At 37.7% G+C, this 14,434-nt stretch overlaps 1 protein-coding gene across 1 annotated transcript in view; it reads right to left on the minus strand.

The window, feature by feature from the left end:
* The window catches only part of FBXL13 (F-box and leucine rich repeat protein 13), a 97,748-nt gene that overhangs the window by 60,760 nt on the left and 22,554 nt on the right, over nt 1–14,434 (minus strand). Inside the window, 2 exon segments of the mRNA XM_075491267.1 lie at nt 6,752–6,887; nt 9,870–9,965. Of these exon segments, the coding sequence (XP_075347382.1) occupies nt 6,752–6,887; nt 9,870–9,965 (232 nt within the window).

Below are 14,434 nucleotides of genomic sequence, written 5' to 3' on the forward strand. Positions count from 1 at the left end.
TGAAGGCTGCTGTGGTCTGCATCCCACATGCCAGTGCCATCCAACTGAAGGTAAGCATGCTTTTGAGTGCTCACTAAAAGTGTGGGACATTCTCAAAGCCCACCCTTCCCCCAGCTCATTTATAAAATGTGCATTATAGCACCTCCTTATCACACAACTGTGAATATACATTCATTAAAAACTGTGATTATTCTAATACTATCGTAACAGAGCTGTACAAATGCCACAGCTAAGTAGACAATATCTCTAAAGATAAAATTCCATGCTATGTAATATACTGGCTAAAAGTTCTTTTACAAAAAAGCTGTTTTTACTGAATGCCTATTCTTAGTTTTCACATAATAGATCTGTTTTTTTAATTTCTGCATCAGTTAATATTGAACAAGCAGAACTAGTGCCTCTTAAAGACAGATATTATCAATCCTTTTTTACACATGGAAAGGATAAGTAACTCCGCAAGCTCACATGGTAGACAAGTAGGAGATGCTGGGTTAAAACTTCAGTATTCCTAGCTCAAGCCTTATACCAATCTCCTGCTCTTAGATCAGTATGAAATATGTAGGTGCAGGATAGAGATTCAGGGCCAAAACTTTAATGTTGGCTATCATGGAAGAAGTTCTGGAACACTCCAGGAAGAAAATTTGCTCCTTTAAAGATCTGCACACAATTATGGTGTTTGTGGATTCCTCTGGTGCGTTAGCCACAAGCCCAAAAGGTCACACATTTTGTTTTAGAAGTGCAATACAAAACACTCAGTGCTTTTATGCTAATATGGAATAAAAGAACAACATAAAGGAAAAATTCAGAAATTATTAAGGGTGGTAGGAATGCCAAAGAATCCTTAAGCAAACACATCCTATTATTAAAAGCATTCATTCATGTCCTCCATTATTCAGATTATGAATATATTTAGTGGTGCTTTACTGATAAACCAAATAATTTAACCATTTTTTCCACAACATCTTTTAAAAACTCTATAGGAAATACAACAGTATATTATTCATCCCTGCTTCTGGGAATATCTTAAGCATTATCTTTATTATTAAAGGTTAATCCACATAAGATGGAACACAAATGAAAATCCCATTTGGCCAGTAATATTCACTAAATGGAGCATTTTCTAGAAACTTAAAAGTGCTGAAAGAAAAAAAACCTATCATAAGTAGTAGCCAGCATTAAGTGAAGTACTCCTCCTCCTCTCAAATTCTGGAGGATTATTTCAGTACAGAATGGAACTACTGGGAATGATTGAAAAGGACAGACAATGGAACCACAGCAGAACATCTGTTATTGGCAGCACAGCCAATGGAGAAAAGCTGAGTAGGAAAAACTGAATTTATAAACCATGTTAGGTTAATTTCTGCAAAGAGTCAGTGTTAAGGAAAAAAAACTAGCTTGAGGTAGGCTAAAGTCTGGGTAGAAAAGGCAATCCAGGAAAGGAATATAGGATAAAAGCTGGGTGAGAGGACTCTGATTTCTGTGATCAGCAAAAGGTTACCAGTTGGAAAAGCAGTGGAATAAAACTGAGGACCACAAGTAGTGGCCTAACTGTTGTAAATACCAAGTTCAAAGGCCCTGGGGATTCCTAAACAGATCATGAAATGTCCCTCTTAGGACCAAGGCTATAACCTGGAGTCGCAGTGATAAATAGGACAAGTGTTCAGTAGAAGCCAGAGTTAAGCGGGGGGGGGGGGGGGGGTGTGATCATTCAGGGTTTTCAAACAGTGGCACCAGAAAGTGTTGCATCTGCTGAAGGTTCAAGGGGGATGATGAGCTGAACATGCTGCCAATATCTAACAGCACAAGATGTTTGGCGACAGCTATTAAGTGTGAAATCTGTAAGTGAGGGACATATCAACAAGGACACTCTAGAGGAACATGGTTCAACAACTATCCTGCAAATAAAGGTTTCAGTGTGAACTTGTGAAATCAGTGTCATCTCAGAAGCTCCATTAAAGAAACACTTGTGCAATAACACCAAAATGAAATTCAATACTTAAGAGCGGATGAGTCTAGACCTCTGTGAATCAACAATTGAAAAGACTTCGAGCAATCAAGAGAAGAACAGACTGAAGTTTCGAATGCTGGAATTGTCCTTGCTACTATTTTCCTTAGACAGCCTCTGGAGCTTTCAAGGAGTAGCCAGAAGTTCTATTCTTTTAACTACAATGCACTATAATTTTATTACTTACTGTCTAAAGCTATTGCATATTTCAATTTTTGCAATGATACTAGAGAATTGTTATAAAATAGATATAGGAGTATTGAAGTGGCAGTTTAGTTTCCTATAATTAAAAAAAGGGGGTGGGAAGCCCTCCTTGAAAAACTAGCTGGAACTCATTAGGGTTTTCTGCACATTGGCATTTTCAGACACCCATACTGAGGATGTGGCAGAATAGACAGTAATTCCAAATGCAAATAATATAAGAACACAAGAATGGAAATACTAGATTGGGGCAAAGATAATATAGGCTAGTATGTTCTCCTGACAGTGTCTAGTAGCAAATTCTTTGAGAAAAGACTGTATGAACAGGAAAAGCATATACGAACTATGAAGATAGTACAGAAGGAGGCAGCCCAAGGAAAAAGACAAAAATACATTTGAAAAACATACATATGGGGGAAACGACTAACAGTTGACAAAAACTTCAGCATTACAGGATTAATTGCTATTTCTCTGAGCTTCTCTGAAATGTACTGTAAACTAAAGTACCCCCTCCATGAAACACCACAACCACAAACAAGAATTTAATGTTGACATTTCTTTGTTTCTATACTATTTAATAACAAAAGTCCCAGAAGCACTTCCATGTCTAAAAGAAAATCATAGGCCTTCCTCTTCCTTTACATGCTTTTTAAGTCCTTTCTTTCAGTACTTTCTCTCTTGATTCCCCTTCTTTCTCTGTCCATATCCAGGAAATAACTGCATGATAGTGCATTGTCTTCCTGATATGCAGTATATGTACTAGGAGTGCTGTCTTAAGGGATACACTAGTACTCTAGAGAAGCAGTGCCCCTTTCTGTACACAGCACACATGAAACACAGGAACGATTATTTTGCGCCATGTTTTGCCATGACAGGGTGCAGGAAAAATGGGTAGGTCTGTCAATACTGTGACCACTACTGGGAATAAAACACTTCAAAAGCTTCTGAAGAAATTTTAGCTCCTGCACTATGAATATGAATGGCAGCTTTTACATGCAGTTCCCAGTCACACATGGAAGTCAAATGATTCTCTAAGATCACTGAGTGGGTGGAGTAATACCACAAACAGCTGAGCTGTAATCCATGCATCTCATATACTCATTTTTCTTTGGCACAATAACACATTCATTTGCCAAAGACAGTCTGAGCTGGAATCATATAACATTCATATGTAGATATTAAACAATGACTACTATTTCATGCATACACCACATACCAAAGTTGCAGTACACAAAAACAATTTTTTAAAATTGCGGCTAATTAATTTACAAAAAAATATTAACACGATTAGCTAGCCAAACAGACCTAAACCCCAGTTAATATCACTGCTGTTTTACCATTAACAATAAAAACACGTTGCCAAAATCTGTGTAATCTTGGATTTATTTGGAAAGATGAGGTCAGAACTGTAGCTCGGGGAAGTTCGAATGGAAAGGTTCATCACATCTGTAGCCTATAACTGAACAGACAGTTCAATGCACTTTGTTAGCTGAAGAAATGTCAAAGGAAGGGAATTGCAATATGATTTTCAATCACTAAAAAAAGATAAAAAGATTTGCAGCAATTTTAAACCATCCACAAGAGCTTCAAAAGAATGCCACAAGTAGGCTGTATGATCAATATCAATGAGTTTTAACAGAAGAAATACATTATAATCTAAATAGCAACAGTACACTGATATAAATGTGTTTCATTCTTAAAAAGAACTACTGGGTATTTTCAAAGTTAGAAGAAACAGCTTTATAAATCAATGTTTTCTAAAAGCCCCTGTGGACCATCATACATGATTCATCACAATTATTTTAAAATTAATAGCACTGAGTAGATGTAAATGGACATAATCTTTGATTTTGAGCCTACAGAAAACATAAACTATCAAAAAAATGGAAAATACATCATTTGTAGATACACAAATCGAATTTAGTGTCTTTGATGCATAAGACACATGGAAATGGATGACAACCAACATGCTTATATTCCAACTGATACAACCAACATGCTGATACTTCTAAGTTAAATTATTTTAACTAGATACAAATCAGTTAAACAATGTGATAGAAAAGACGGTTTGTATATAAAATTTAATTCTGTTGCAACTATTCTTTATATGTTTTTAGCTTTAAACACAATAAACATTACTATGGTTTTAGTTTTGTACTCAAATACATAAGGAAAACAAAATCATAAAAGGATTTAACATTTCTAAGTACAGCCCCCATAATAGAGGCGACGTGGCTGTGTATGATTTATTTTGGCTTGCTTTCTTTATAGATGACAAAGTTCATTTTAATATTAAATTAAATTATTTCACTAAACAACTTGCATGCTGGTATCGAGAATGTTATTTTATCCTGTGATTTAAAAGCCAAGACCATGATCAAATATACTTTTTATTCTTGGCCAATTGTTCTTTTCTGTCACCACTCTAGAGAGCAAATTGTTCTCATCCATAATTACACAGTCACTTTCTAAAACAAAAGAAAACACACTGAAATTGTTATAGGCTTCATCAACAATTTACTATTTAATCATGTATTATCTGATTAAATAGTAAATGCATTATAGTCTCAAAACATCAAAATACACTTTTTATTTGGAAAATAAAACGTCTTCCTTTTCTTTTTTAGGCATTTGCATTCAATTAAAGTGTAGGCTAGAAAAGAATCTATCAGTAACATTCTCCTGCTTGAGAAATACTGAAGTAAAGCTGTGCCAGGAATCAAAAACATTCCTTGGGATCTTTCCTAGTTGTAGCAGAAGAGTTTTTTCTCGTGAAAACACTACCAAGATGTTTTAACACTCCTCATGATAAAATGGCTGAATAACAGTTAGGATGCAGGTAATTCCTAACAAATCAAGTACACTTTCACAACTAGCACTGAATCTCTGACACTGATCATAAAGGCTTTTATTTTTCCTGCCCACTTCTCTGCTTAGTGGAGCATACAGTTGCATTGAGAAAAAGATTACTGACCTGAAACTATTGCAAAATGCTGTCACAAAGGGAATTAACCTCTGATCACATGGTCACATGGACTTTCACACATATTATGAGGAAGGACTATGATGCTTTTCTACATCCAGAGGGACCCTGTTTTGGCAGTAGAATAGAATCAAGTACCTATTATTTGTGCTAAAACTTGAACATCGCATTAATATCTTGTACCACGCTTGGATTCTCTTTTTTTTTTTTTTTTTTTTTTTCATGTGAGTCTCTTATTGGAGGCCAGTAACTACCGGTATACTCCAGAGGTCAATACTGGGTCCAGTCCTGTTTAACATCTTCATTAATGATCTGGACGATGAGATAGAGTGCACCCTCAGCAAGTTTGCAGATGACACCAAACTGGGAGTAGTGGCTGATATACCAGAGAGCTGTGCGGCCATCCAGAGGGACCTTGACAGGCTGGAGAAATGGGCTGGCAGGAGCCCCATGAAGTTCAACAAGGGCAAGTGCAAAATCCTGCACCTGGGAAGGAACAACCCCAGGCACCAGTACATGCTGGGGGCAGACCAGCTGGAAAGCAGTTTGACAGAAAAGGACCTGCGGGTCATGGTGGACACCAGGTTGAACATGAGCCAGCGATGTGCCTGTGCTGCAAAGAAGGTGGATGGTATCCTGGGCTGCATGAGGAGGAGTGTTGCCAGGAGGTTGTGGGAGGTGATCTTTCCCCTCTACTCAGCATTAGTGAGGCCATACCTGGAGTACCGTGTCCAGTTCTGAGCTCCCCAGTACAAGAGAGACATGGACATACCGGAGAGAGTCCAACAAAGGGCAAAAAGATGATTAAGGGACTGGAGCGTATTTCCTGTAAGGAAAGGCTGAGAAAGCTGGGACTGTTCAGCCTGGAGAAGAGAAGGCTCAGGGGGCTCTTAGCAAGGTATATAAATACCTGAAGCGCAGGTGCAAAGAAGGTAGAGCCAGGGTCTTTCAGTGGTCCCCAGTGACAGATGGGAAAAAAGGCAACGGGCATAAACTGAAACACAGCAGGTGCCATCTGAACATCAGGAAACACTTTTTTACTATGAGGGTGACTGAGTGCAGGTTGCCCATGGAGGCTGTGGAGTCTCCATCCTTTCAGATATTCAAAAGTCATCTGGACATGGTTCTGGGCAACCTGCTCTAGGTGGCTCTGCTTGAGCAGGGGGGTTAGACCTGATGACCTCCAGAGGTCCCTTCCAACCTCAACCATTCTATGATTCTGTGATAACTATCTCAGTAGAGTTGGATTCTGGCATTCTGATATATCTAAGCACACGTTTGCATTCCAATCTTATTGTCATATTAGAGCATTTCACACATATTATAAACCATTCTATGGCATTCTAGCAACGTTCAGTCATATGGATATCACTGGGCATGGAGACCGTAATGAAGGAAGGGGGGCCACATTTAAAGTAATTTTACAGATCTCAAACATTGCTTCATTATGGCTGGACGTATAGAGAAGAATATAGGCAGTAAAACGGGACAATAGTGAAGCAGAGAGTGAAGACACAGTTTAAAGAGGGAATTAAAATTTAAAAAATACATGTAATACTTACTGATACTTTTAAAGCTAGGCCAGTGAAGAGAATAGCAACCTCGCAGATTCGACTGTAATACATACGGATGCCACTTCTGCAAAATATTTACTACTATTTCATCCTGAACTTTATGCTTTACTGATGAAAAATTGATCTAAAAATTTAAACAATTGACATATAATTCAGTACTAAAAATAGGTAGTACATACGAAATACACATCATTATGAAAATCACTCGTAAATACATGAAGTTCTATGTAAACACTGAATCAATAGTCTGGAAAACACAGAAGTGCCTGCGTACTACATATATAAAAATTTTAGACAGCTGACTAAAAATACTTAAATGTAGAGGAAGCACGTGTCTACAGGATTTATGGAGCTGAGGCAAATCTTGAACTGCCGAAATACGACATGTCTGAATAGCATGTGCAAAGAAAATTGTCAGACTTGAATATTTATTTTTTTCCCTTTAAGATGCATAAAATTCTAAAGTTGCTAAAGATATTTTTTTTCTAATAACAGTCTACTGATACATATAAGACATCAAGAATATGTAACCTACCATCTTAGTTTTAGTAGAACAATCCTTAAGTGATTTAAGGTACAGGCTGGGGATATCTAGATCTTTGACTAGAAACATTATTTTTCTTAGTACCTGTTAAAAGTTCAAGTTTAAGAAGTTTTAACAAGAATTACTAGAAAATGGTTTTAACAGTCTGTCTACTGAGTGTTTCAAAAAAAGCAGGAAAGCCAACATACAAATATTTAATAAAAAATATCTCCTTTTTTGGATAAGACTTTTTCATGCCTTCTTTAAATTTGTTCATAAAAAAGCCAGAAAAAAAGCTTTTTTTTTTTCCTTTTGTATAATCTGCTACAGCTACACCACATCTGTTTGTTGTACATTTCATAATACATGTTTATTACCCAAATACTTTGAAAAATCAATCACCATTATTCTATGCAGAATGCTTGGAAGTGGTTAGAGTACCAGGAAGTCAGGAGTCCAGAACTTTTTCCAGTTTTTCACTTTCTTATTAGGATTTTGTTCTTCTTATATGAAAATTATCAGAAGTTTTAATATTAGTTTCATTAGGATCATGAATTCATCACAGTAACTTAAAACTAGACCTAATAAAGGCTCCGGGCACCTACAAGCTGAGCATTGCAGTGTCTTTTAGGTGTTGATGCCCAGGGTAGATTCAACAACAAACCTGAGCAGAGACTCTGCAAAATATACATGACAGCTAAGTACATCAGGAGGTCAAGACACTGGCACAGAGAACAGGCAGCTGCCTGGAGCCAGGCAGTAGGACATGTAAGCAGCATTGTTGAGCCCTCCAGAACTTCTTTACCTCAGTCAGGAAGGCAGATATAGGCCTCCAGCTACCTGGGAACTGCAGCCTGCGTCACACTCAGGGGACAGAACAGCGTATTTGGGATACCCAAGTTCAGGTCTCTTCTCAGCCTCACAAGGCACAACTCTGTTCACCTTCTGGATCCCAAATGGATCTCTTTAAATTGGAGAAAGGTGCCTAGTGTCAGGGCCCTGGGTTCACCAACAGGCACTGCAACCTCTTCTTTCCTCAGGGGAAGGTCCCAGAGTCCAAGGTCAGCTGCTATACGTTGCAGCAGTGTAACGCTGGATAAGGCCGTTGTGAAAACAGTTCATTGTGTGAAAGAGCTGGAGAAGCCTCATTAGGGGTTTCCCCACTTGCCTCAGGAGCTGCCTTTAAGCTCACACCCTTGCCCTGAGTCTTTGCTTGAACCACACTTCAGGCATGTCTGTGTGCAGCCATGTGTCTGGCTGACCCTGAACCTCACTCATGGACTTCACTTCCTGACTAGACCCTGGAGATGACCCTTCACAACAGGGCTGACTGGCTGTCTCTGGTGGGTGTCTGACCCTGGTTACTGTCACTGGACCCACTCTGCTCTTCTTGCTCAGGTTCTGTGGGAGTGTACCCCTTGTCAGTGGGGGGGCACTGCCCCTGCCTGCCCTTCTAGCACCTTTGGCTCCCAGCTCACCTTCCCTTGCAGAGCAGCCCTCCTGCTTCCTCACGCTAAGCTCCACAGGTCATGCAGTTCTTGGAGAAAAGAGAAAAACAATCACCTCCTTCATCACCATCATCATCATGAACTTTTAGGTCCGAAAAGGAGATGCCTATCAGATTAGACACTCCAGGATTGTGCAGAAGATGCACAGGGTATTTTGGATTGTAATTTCAGACTTGAGGGCCTAAAATATGACTAAATCATGTTTGGAGTGCCCACACACGTTTAAAAATCTAGCCTTTCTTTGTACTGCTGATAAACGGCTACATGAGGGGCAATGATACAGAGGCAACAGTGATATTGGTTGAGGTGCCACACGGCTAGTCTTAAGCCACGGCCTAAGGACTGGGGAGCCTTGAGGCAATGCTTCACACCTGAAGCCTCATCAGCACTACTGAAGGCAACAGCAATGAGCAGTGTGATTGCATTTTTAAGTTCAAGGCAAAGATAGGAGTAGCTATTTCAGGCGTGGCCCCAAACAGACCATGCTAGCATGGTCACACAATGTGCATTAGAAGGCAAGTTGACCGAAATGTGTGTGCTAGGGAATTGGACTGCTAGGGTAGAAGAAACAATGCAGTACCTTGGACACTGACATGTGCTCTGGAGACACACTGGCCACCTCAACAGCTCTGAGAGTTCATGAGTATAGAACTGAGCTGGTCTGCACCACTCGTTCCAGGGATGACGGAGTCTCTCTAGAGCAAACACAAGTAGTCTCAGAGTATCTGTAACTGAGTTTACATTCTCCTTCCACAGTAGTCATATAGTGCCTGTTTAGATTACCGAGGGAGCCCAAGACACCTCACTTAACTGTCTAAATTTAGTGGGCTATAGCCAAGCCTTAATGGACAATTCTCTTTCAGTTCCACTGATTTTATAATGATATACCACAGACAACTTCATTTGAGTTGCTCCTATATTTTTATTCATGTAGCTGAATAGAACAAGTCATATTCTGGGTAAAACTTTTATCCTAGATATTTAGCATTCTTAAAGTAACCTACCTCTTTGCCTCGCTCTTTTTTTAAAATAAATAAAATTGAAATAAAATATTGAAAGTTATTATCTTACTTACATCACTCCATAATGAACTGTTCTGAGTTAGTAGCATCCACGTTTGGCTAACTTGAGCACACCTTGCCAGATCAACTAAATTTACATAATGGAAAATCTATGTCAGAAAAACAGACATACATGATATTAAAAACTATTCAATAAGAAGCATTGATGTATTAAATGACACATATTCACCTATCCTAAACAACAAGAGCTATTTTCAAATTAAATACTTATTTCTTAGGAGTTTAAACACACTTTACATAGCAGAATGTCAATAATTATTCTCATTAACAATCTTAACAAAGAGTATGAAAAGATGGCTTTGCTTAAAAGCTCAAATTCAAGCTGTGATGGAGAATGATGGGTATGTTTCAAAACTGAACATTTTTCATGGACTGGGAGCAGATTCATTTCACCTATATTAAAACACCACTTGTTAAAACACCTCTCCTAAACCTATTTGAGACAATTTAATTTGGACTAAAGCTTTGTCGATTAAATCTAGTACTTTTAAATTCAACTTTAAATTACCTATGAAGAGTTTTTGTGGTTTCTATCTCAGAGTTCTTTTTAATTTAACTAGTATAATTTGGTAAATATATCTATAAATCTTTAATCTCAGAATATTAAAGTCAATGTGTTGTATTATGATAGAAAAAATATAAAAGCTATACTGATAGTTCATTTTATACAGTCAAATATTCTAAAATGTACTGCTACCACTAAGCAATATTTTGAAACACTAAATTATAGCATTCCAAAAAAACCTTGTCCTGGTAAATAATCTTAGATACAGCAATCTCAGGACATAAAAGTAAGAGAGTGAATGAAGATAACATTTGGCAAAGCTCCTCACCTGCCATTTTTATGATCAAGTGTCAAGCAGTATTTCTGCCAACGGAATGCTAATGTTTCATATTAGAATAAACTTGGTAAAACGAAATGAGGGAAAATATGGTAAAATTCAATGTCTTTGCTATAGAAGCAAATATGCATTATATTATAAACATCTGAAAATACAAGATGCATTTAAGACTCAAAGACAAAGAGCATATGCAGAATTTTATATAAGACAGCTGGACTATTTACATACTAAAAAATCCCATATCCATAATCATTTGCAGAACTGAATTACTACATCATATGCTGAAATATAAATATCTGATATGAAACGCGACACTCAAGATGTGCGCTTCTAAGTATGAAAAAGAAACCAGCTGAAAGGAACACAGTTAATAAAATCCCACATCACTTTTCCTAAAGCAACTTTTATGTAAGGAAAACTTTATGCTTGTAATGTAGTTACTTTCATAACTGCACAATAATAAATCAATGGCAATGGTTTAAACCTGGTATGGTAATTGGCTGATAGCAAAAATACAAAAAGAAGTTTCTAATTTTATCCCATAACCTGTCACTGAAGAGAAATTTTTCTTATTAATATACATTTTCAAAGAGGTTAGCACTTAAGATAGGTACCTTAATAGTAAGATGTCAGAGAGAAAACATAGCAAAGATGCTAGTGTGTTTTATAGAAGAGTATTTCCATATTAGTTATACAACTTTCCATACAATAATGCATACAATAAAACCTGTTTTTCATTATAGCAGTATATGAAATATGATTTGAAATATGCTCCAGAAAAATGAATGCATACTCTGTACAGAGTTCTCTCAAACTATACAGGCACAAGACATATCTTGAGCCAAGAGAGGCTTTGAGAATCAGATGCGTGTTGTACTCAGCAATACGCATAAAGCCTTTGTAAAAGTAAGGAAATAATTGAAAATTTTGTTTCACTTCTGGTAATCAACATAGCTAAGAAGTGAAGAAAGAGTGACTACCTGTGTAAGCATAGAGTGCATGGACTACCAAAGTGCACGTTATCTTGGTTATACTGAAATATGCTTTATAACAAATGAGTCACTAAAAACCTGTTGGAATCAAAAAGAGATGTTCTAATAAAAAAGATGTTTCACTAAAGGAAATATTCCTTCCTTAAGAGAAACTTTTATCCTGATTTATATTCTGTGCAGTTCTACTGAAATAAACAGGACTGAAAAACTTATCAGCTAGAACGCATTTTTATCACTGAGATTAAGTTAAATTAAAAGACACAAGCCAAAATGTCAAGAGTATTCTACCAAGATTTAAAAAGATTTTCTGTTTCAACCTATAGAAACTACGCAAAGTCTATAACTTCTTTAGCTAGAAAAGGACAAATCAGGAAGGAAAATCACTGATAATGTGTCTTTTACCACTAGCATTTAATTGCATAGGTAATACATTCAAGCAATTCGCCTGCTCCTCAAAATATGCTGCTGTCCCACAAGCTGTCTGTATTCACTTCATATAAACTACTTAAAACAATTTTAAAAATCAGGTTTTCTGGCTTTATGTTTTTATTCTGGAATCTTAGGAGCTTGCTCATTTTAAAGATATTTAGGTGGTTCAGAATGCAGTTGGGGACTTACAAAGATTTTTTTAAAGTACAGAAATGTGTAGGCCCTTTTCAATAGCAAATTCCTTCTGTACACCCCATCCCTTCAAAGACTTGCATCCCATGATAATTATCGTTGGATCCATCACAGACTTCTCTAACCAAAAGTCTGTCTAATTTGGACATGTGGATTATTTCCTTAACTTCAAAACTCAATCTAATTTAAAACTCTAAGGAATTTTGACACAGGTCACAAAAAGTATTTGAATAAATGGAACTATATGACTTGTTAGAATGAGAAAGAAAATATTGACTGTATTATTATTCATTAATAGGGTTTCGTTTCATATTAGAAGAACAAAAGCAAGGCTTTTAATTTGACACTCTCTTGCTAGTAACCTTTTGAATTTTCAGTTCTGAAAAGGTCAGTTGAAACATTATGTCATGTTAGGTCAAGACCACAGTAGGCAGCTTTAAAGCACAGCAATCATTTTCTGTCAAGAACTCAACATTAGGGTACTGTGGTACCACTGACTTTTTTAGGAAACTGTAATTTACAAAGCAAATGGTTTCCAGCTGCCCCTGAGGACAGATCTTGTCCCAGCAGTAAATACAAACTGACAGATATTTTTTTGCACAGGGGCAGAACAGAAAGCTGCAATAAATGGCAGCAAAATAACAATGATATTTACTAAATACCCTGTGATTTTGAAATTATCTACCGCCAAATATCATCTACAGTGCCAGAGACAATAAAGTCTCCTTATCATAAGTTCCAAAACTTTGAGAAGTCCAGGCACGCTTTATTTTCCACAGTCTGTGAATGCTCAGAGCAAACACAGATTTGGCCTGGAGGAGATAGCACCCAGTAACAATCTCCTGTTGAAGGAGATTGCATCTACATACTGGTTCCACCAAAAAGAGAGCATGAGGATTCACAGAGGGAAAGGAAGAAAGGAAGAAAGGAAGAAAGGAAGAAAGGAAGAAAGGAAGAAAGGAAGAAAGGAAGAAAGGAAGAGAGAAAGGAAGAGAGAAAGAGAGAAGGAGAGAAGAAGGGAGGGAGGGAGCGAGGGAGGGAGGGAGGGAGGAAGGAAAAGAAAGAAAGAGAAAGAAAGAAAGGAAAGAAAGGAAAGGAAGGAAGGAAGGAATGAAGAAAGAAAGAAAGAAAGAAAGAAAGAAAGAAAGAAAGAAAGAAAGAAAGAAAGAAAGAAAGAAAAAAAGAAAGAAAGAAAGGAAGGAAGAAAGGAAGAAAGAAAGAAAGAAAGGCAGAGTGCTCTGCCTTTCTGCAGCAAATGGTTAGGCACTCAGCTAGTGGGAAGCTCTGGTCTGTGCCAGTAAACAGAAGAGCTCTTTCTGCACTTCCCATACTGAATAAAATAGTGACAGCTCAAGAAGAAGAAACCAGGTGACAGCCACACAGATCTGCACTTCTCTCTGGATCAAGGGAGCTGCATTCTTTTTAAATACAAAATGGAAGCATTTCAGTAGGCTTCCTGCTTTTCTGTAATAATTTTTGTTCCTTCTGCACTTTACACATCAATACAGCCATTATTTTCTGGCTCGTTGCAAAGATCCACAGCTCTAGTTTCCAGCCCACGTATGTAATAGCTTGTACTACTTAATCCCACGTACATGAAAAATACTTGCAAAACTACTTCCAGCACAGCTGGCTCAGCCTGTTCTCCCTCGCGTGCCCTGAAGGAGACCCTCCAGAAGGCGCTCCCCAGTCCCACACGCTTCCATTCCCCTCCCTGCACCCCTCCCCAAATCCCTGCACTGCTGATGTTGTCTTTTTAGTGATCCGAGTCCTTAACCCTCCCTACCCCAACATAACCCAAGAGAATCAGCTCCCATCCCCTGTGGCCCAACTTATCTTGGGACAGCTCCCTAGGAAAAAATAGGGAACTGCTGCACCCCTATGCATCACAGCAACCACAGCAATTAACTTGTATTGTGCTGCATTTTAAAACGTGGTTGTGCTAACTACTGTATATGCTTTTTATAATGGATTTAATAGGCACAAACACTTTTACAAAATTAAGATAATCCAATCAACATCAGATCCCAATTTTAATTATGCAGCTGACATATTCTGCATTTACTCTACTATTGCAGATCATGTGTCTCAGTTCTTACTGGT

Source organism: Mycteria americana, chromosome 1, assembly GCF_035582795.1.
Source record: "Mycteria americana isolate JAX WOST 10 ecotype Jacksonville Zoo and Gardens chromosome 1, USCA_MyAme_1.0, whole genome shotgun sequence".
NCBI lineage: Eukaryota > Metazoa > Chordata > Aves > Ciconiiformes > Ciconiidae > Mycteria > Mycteria americana.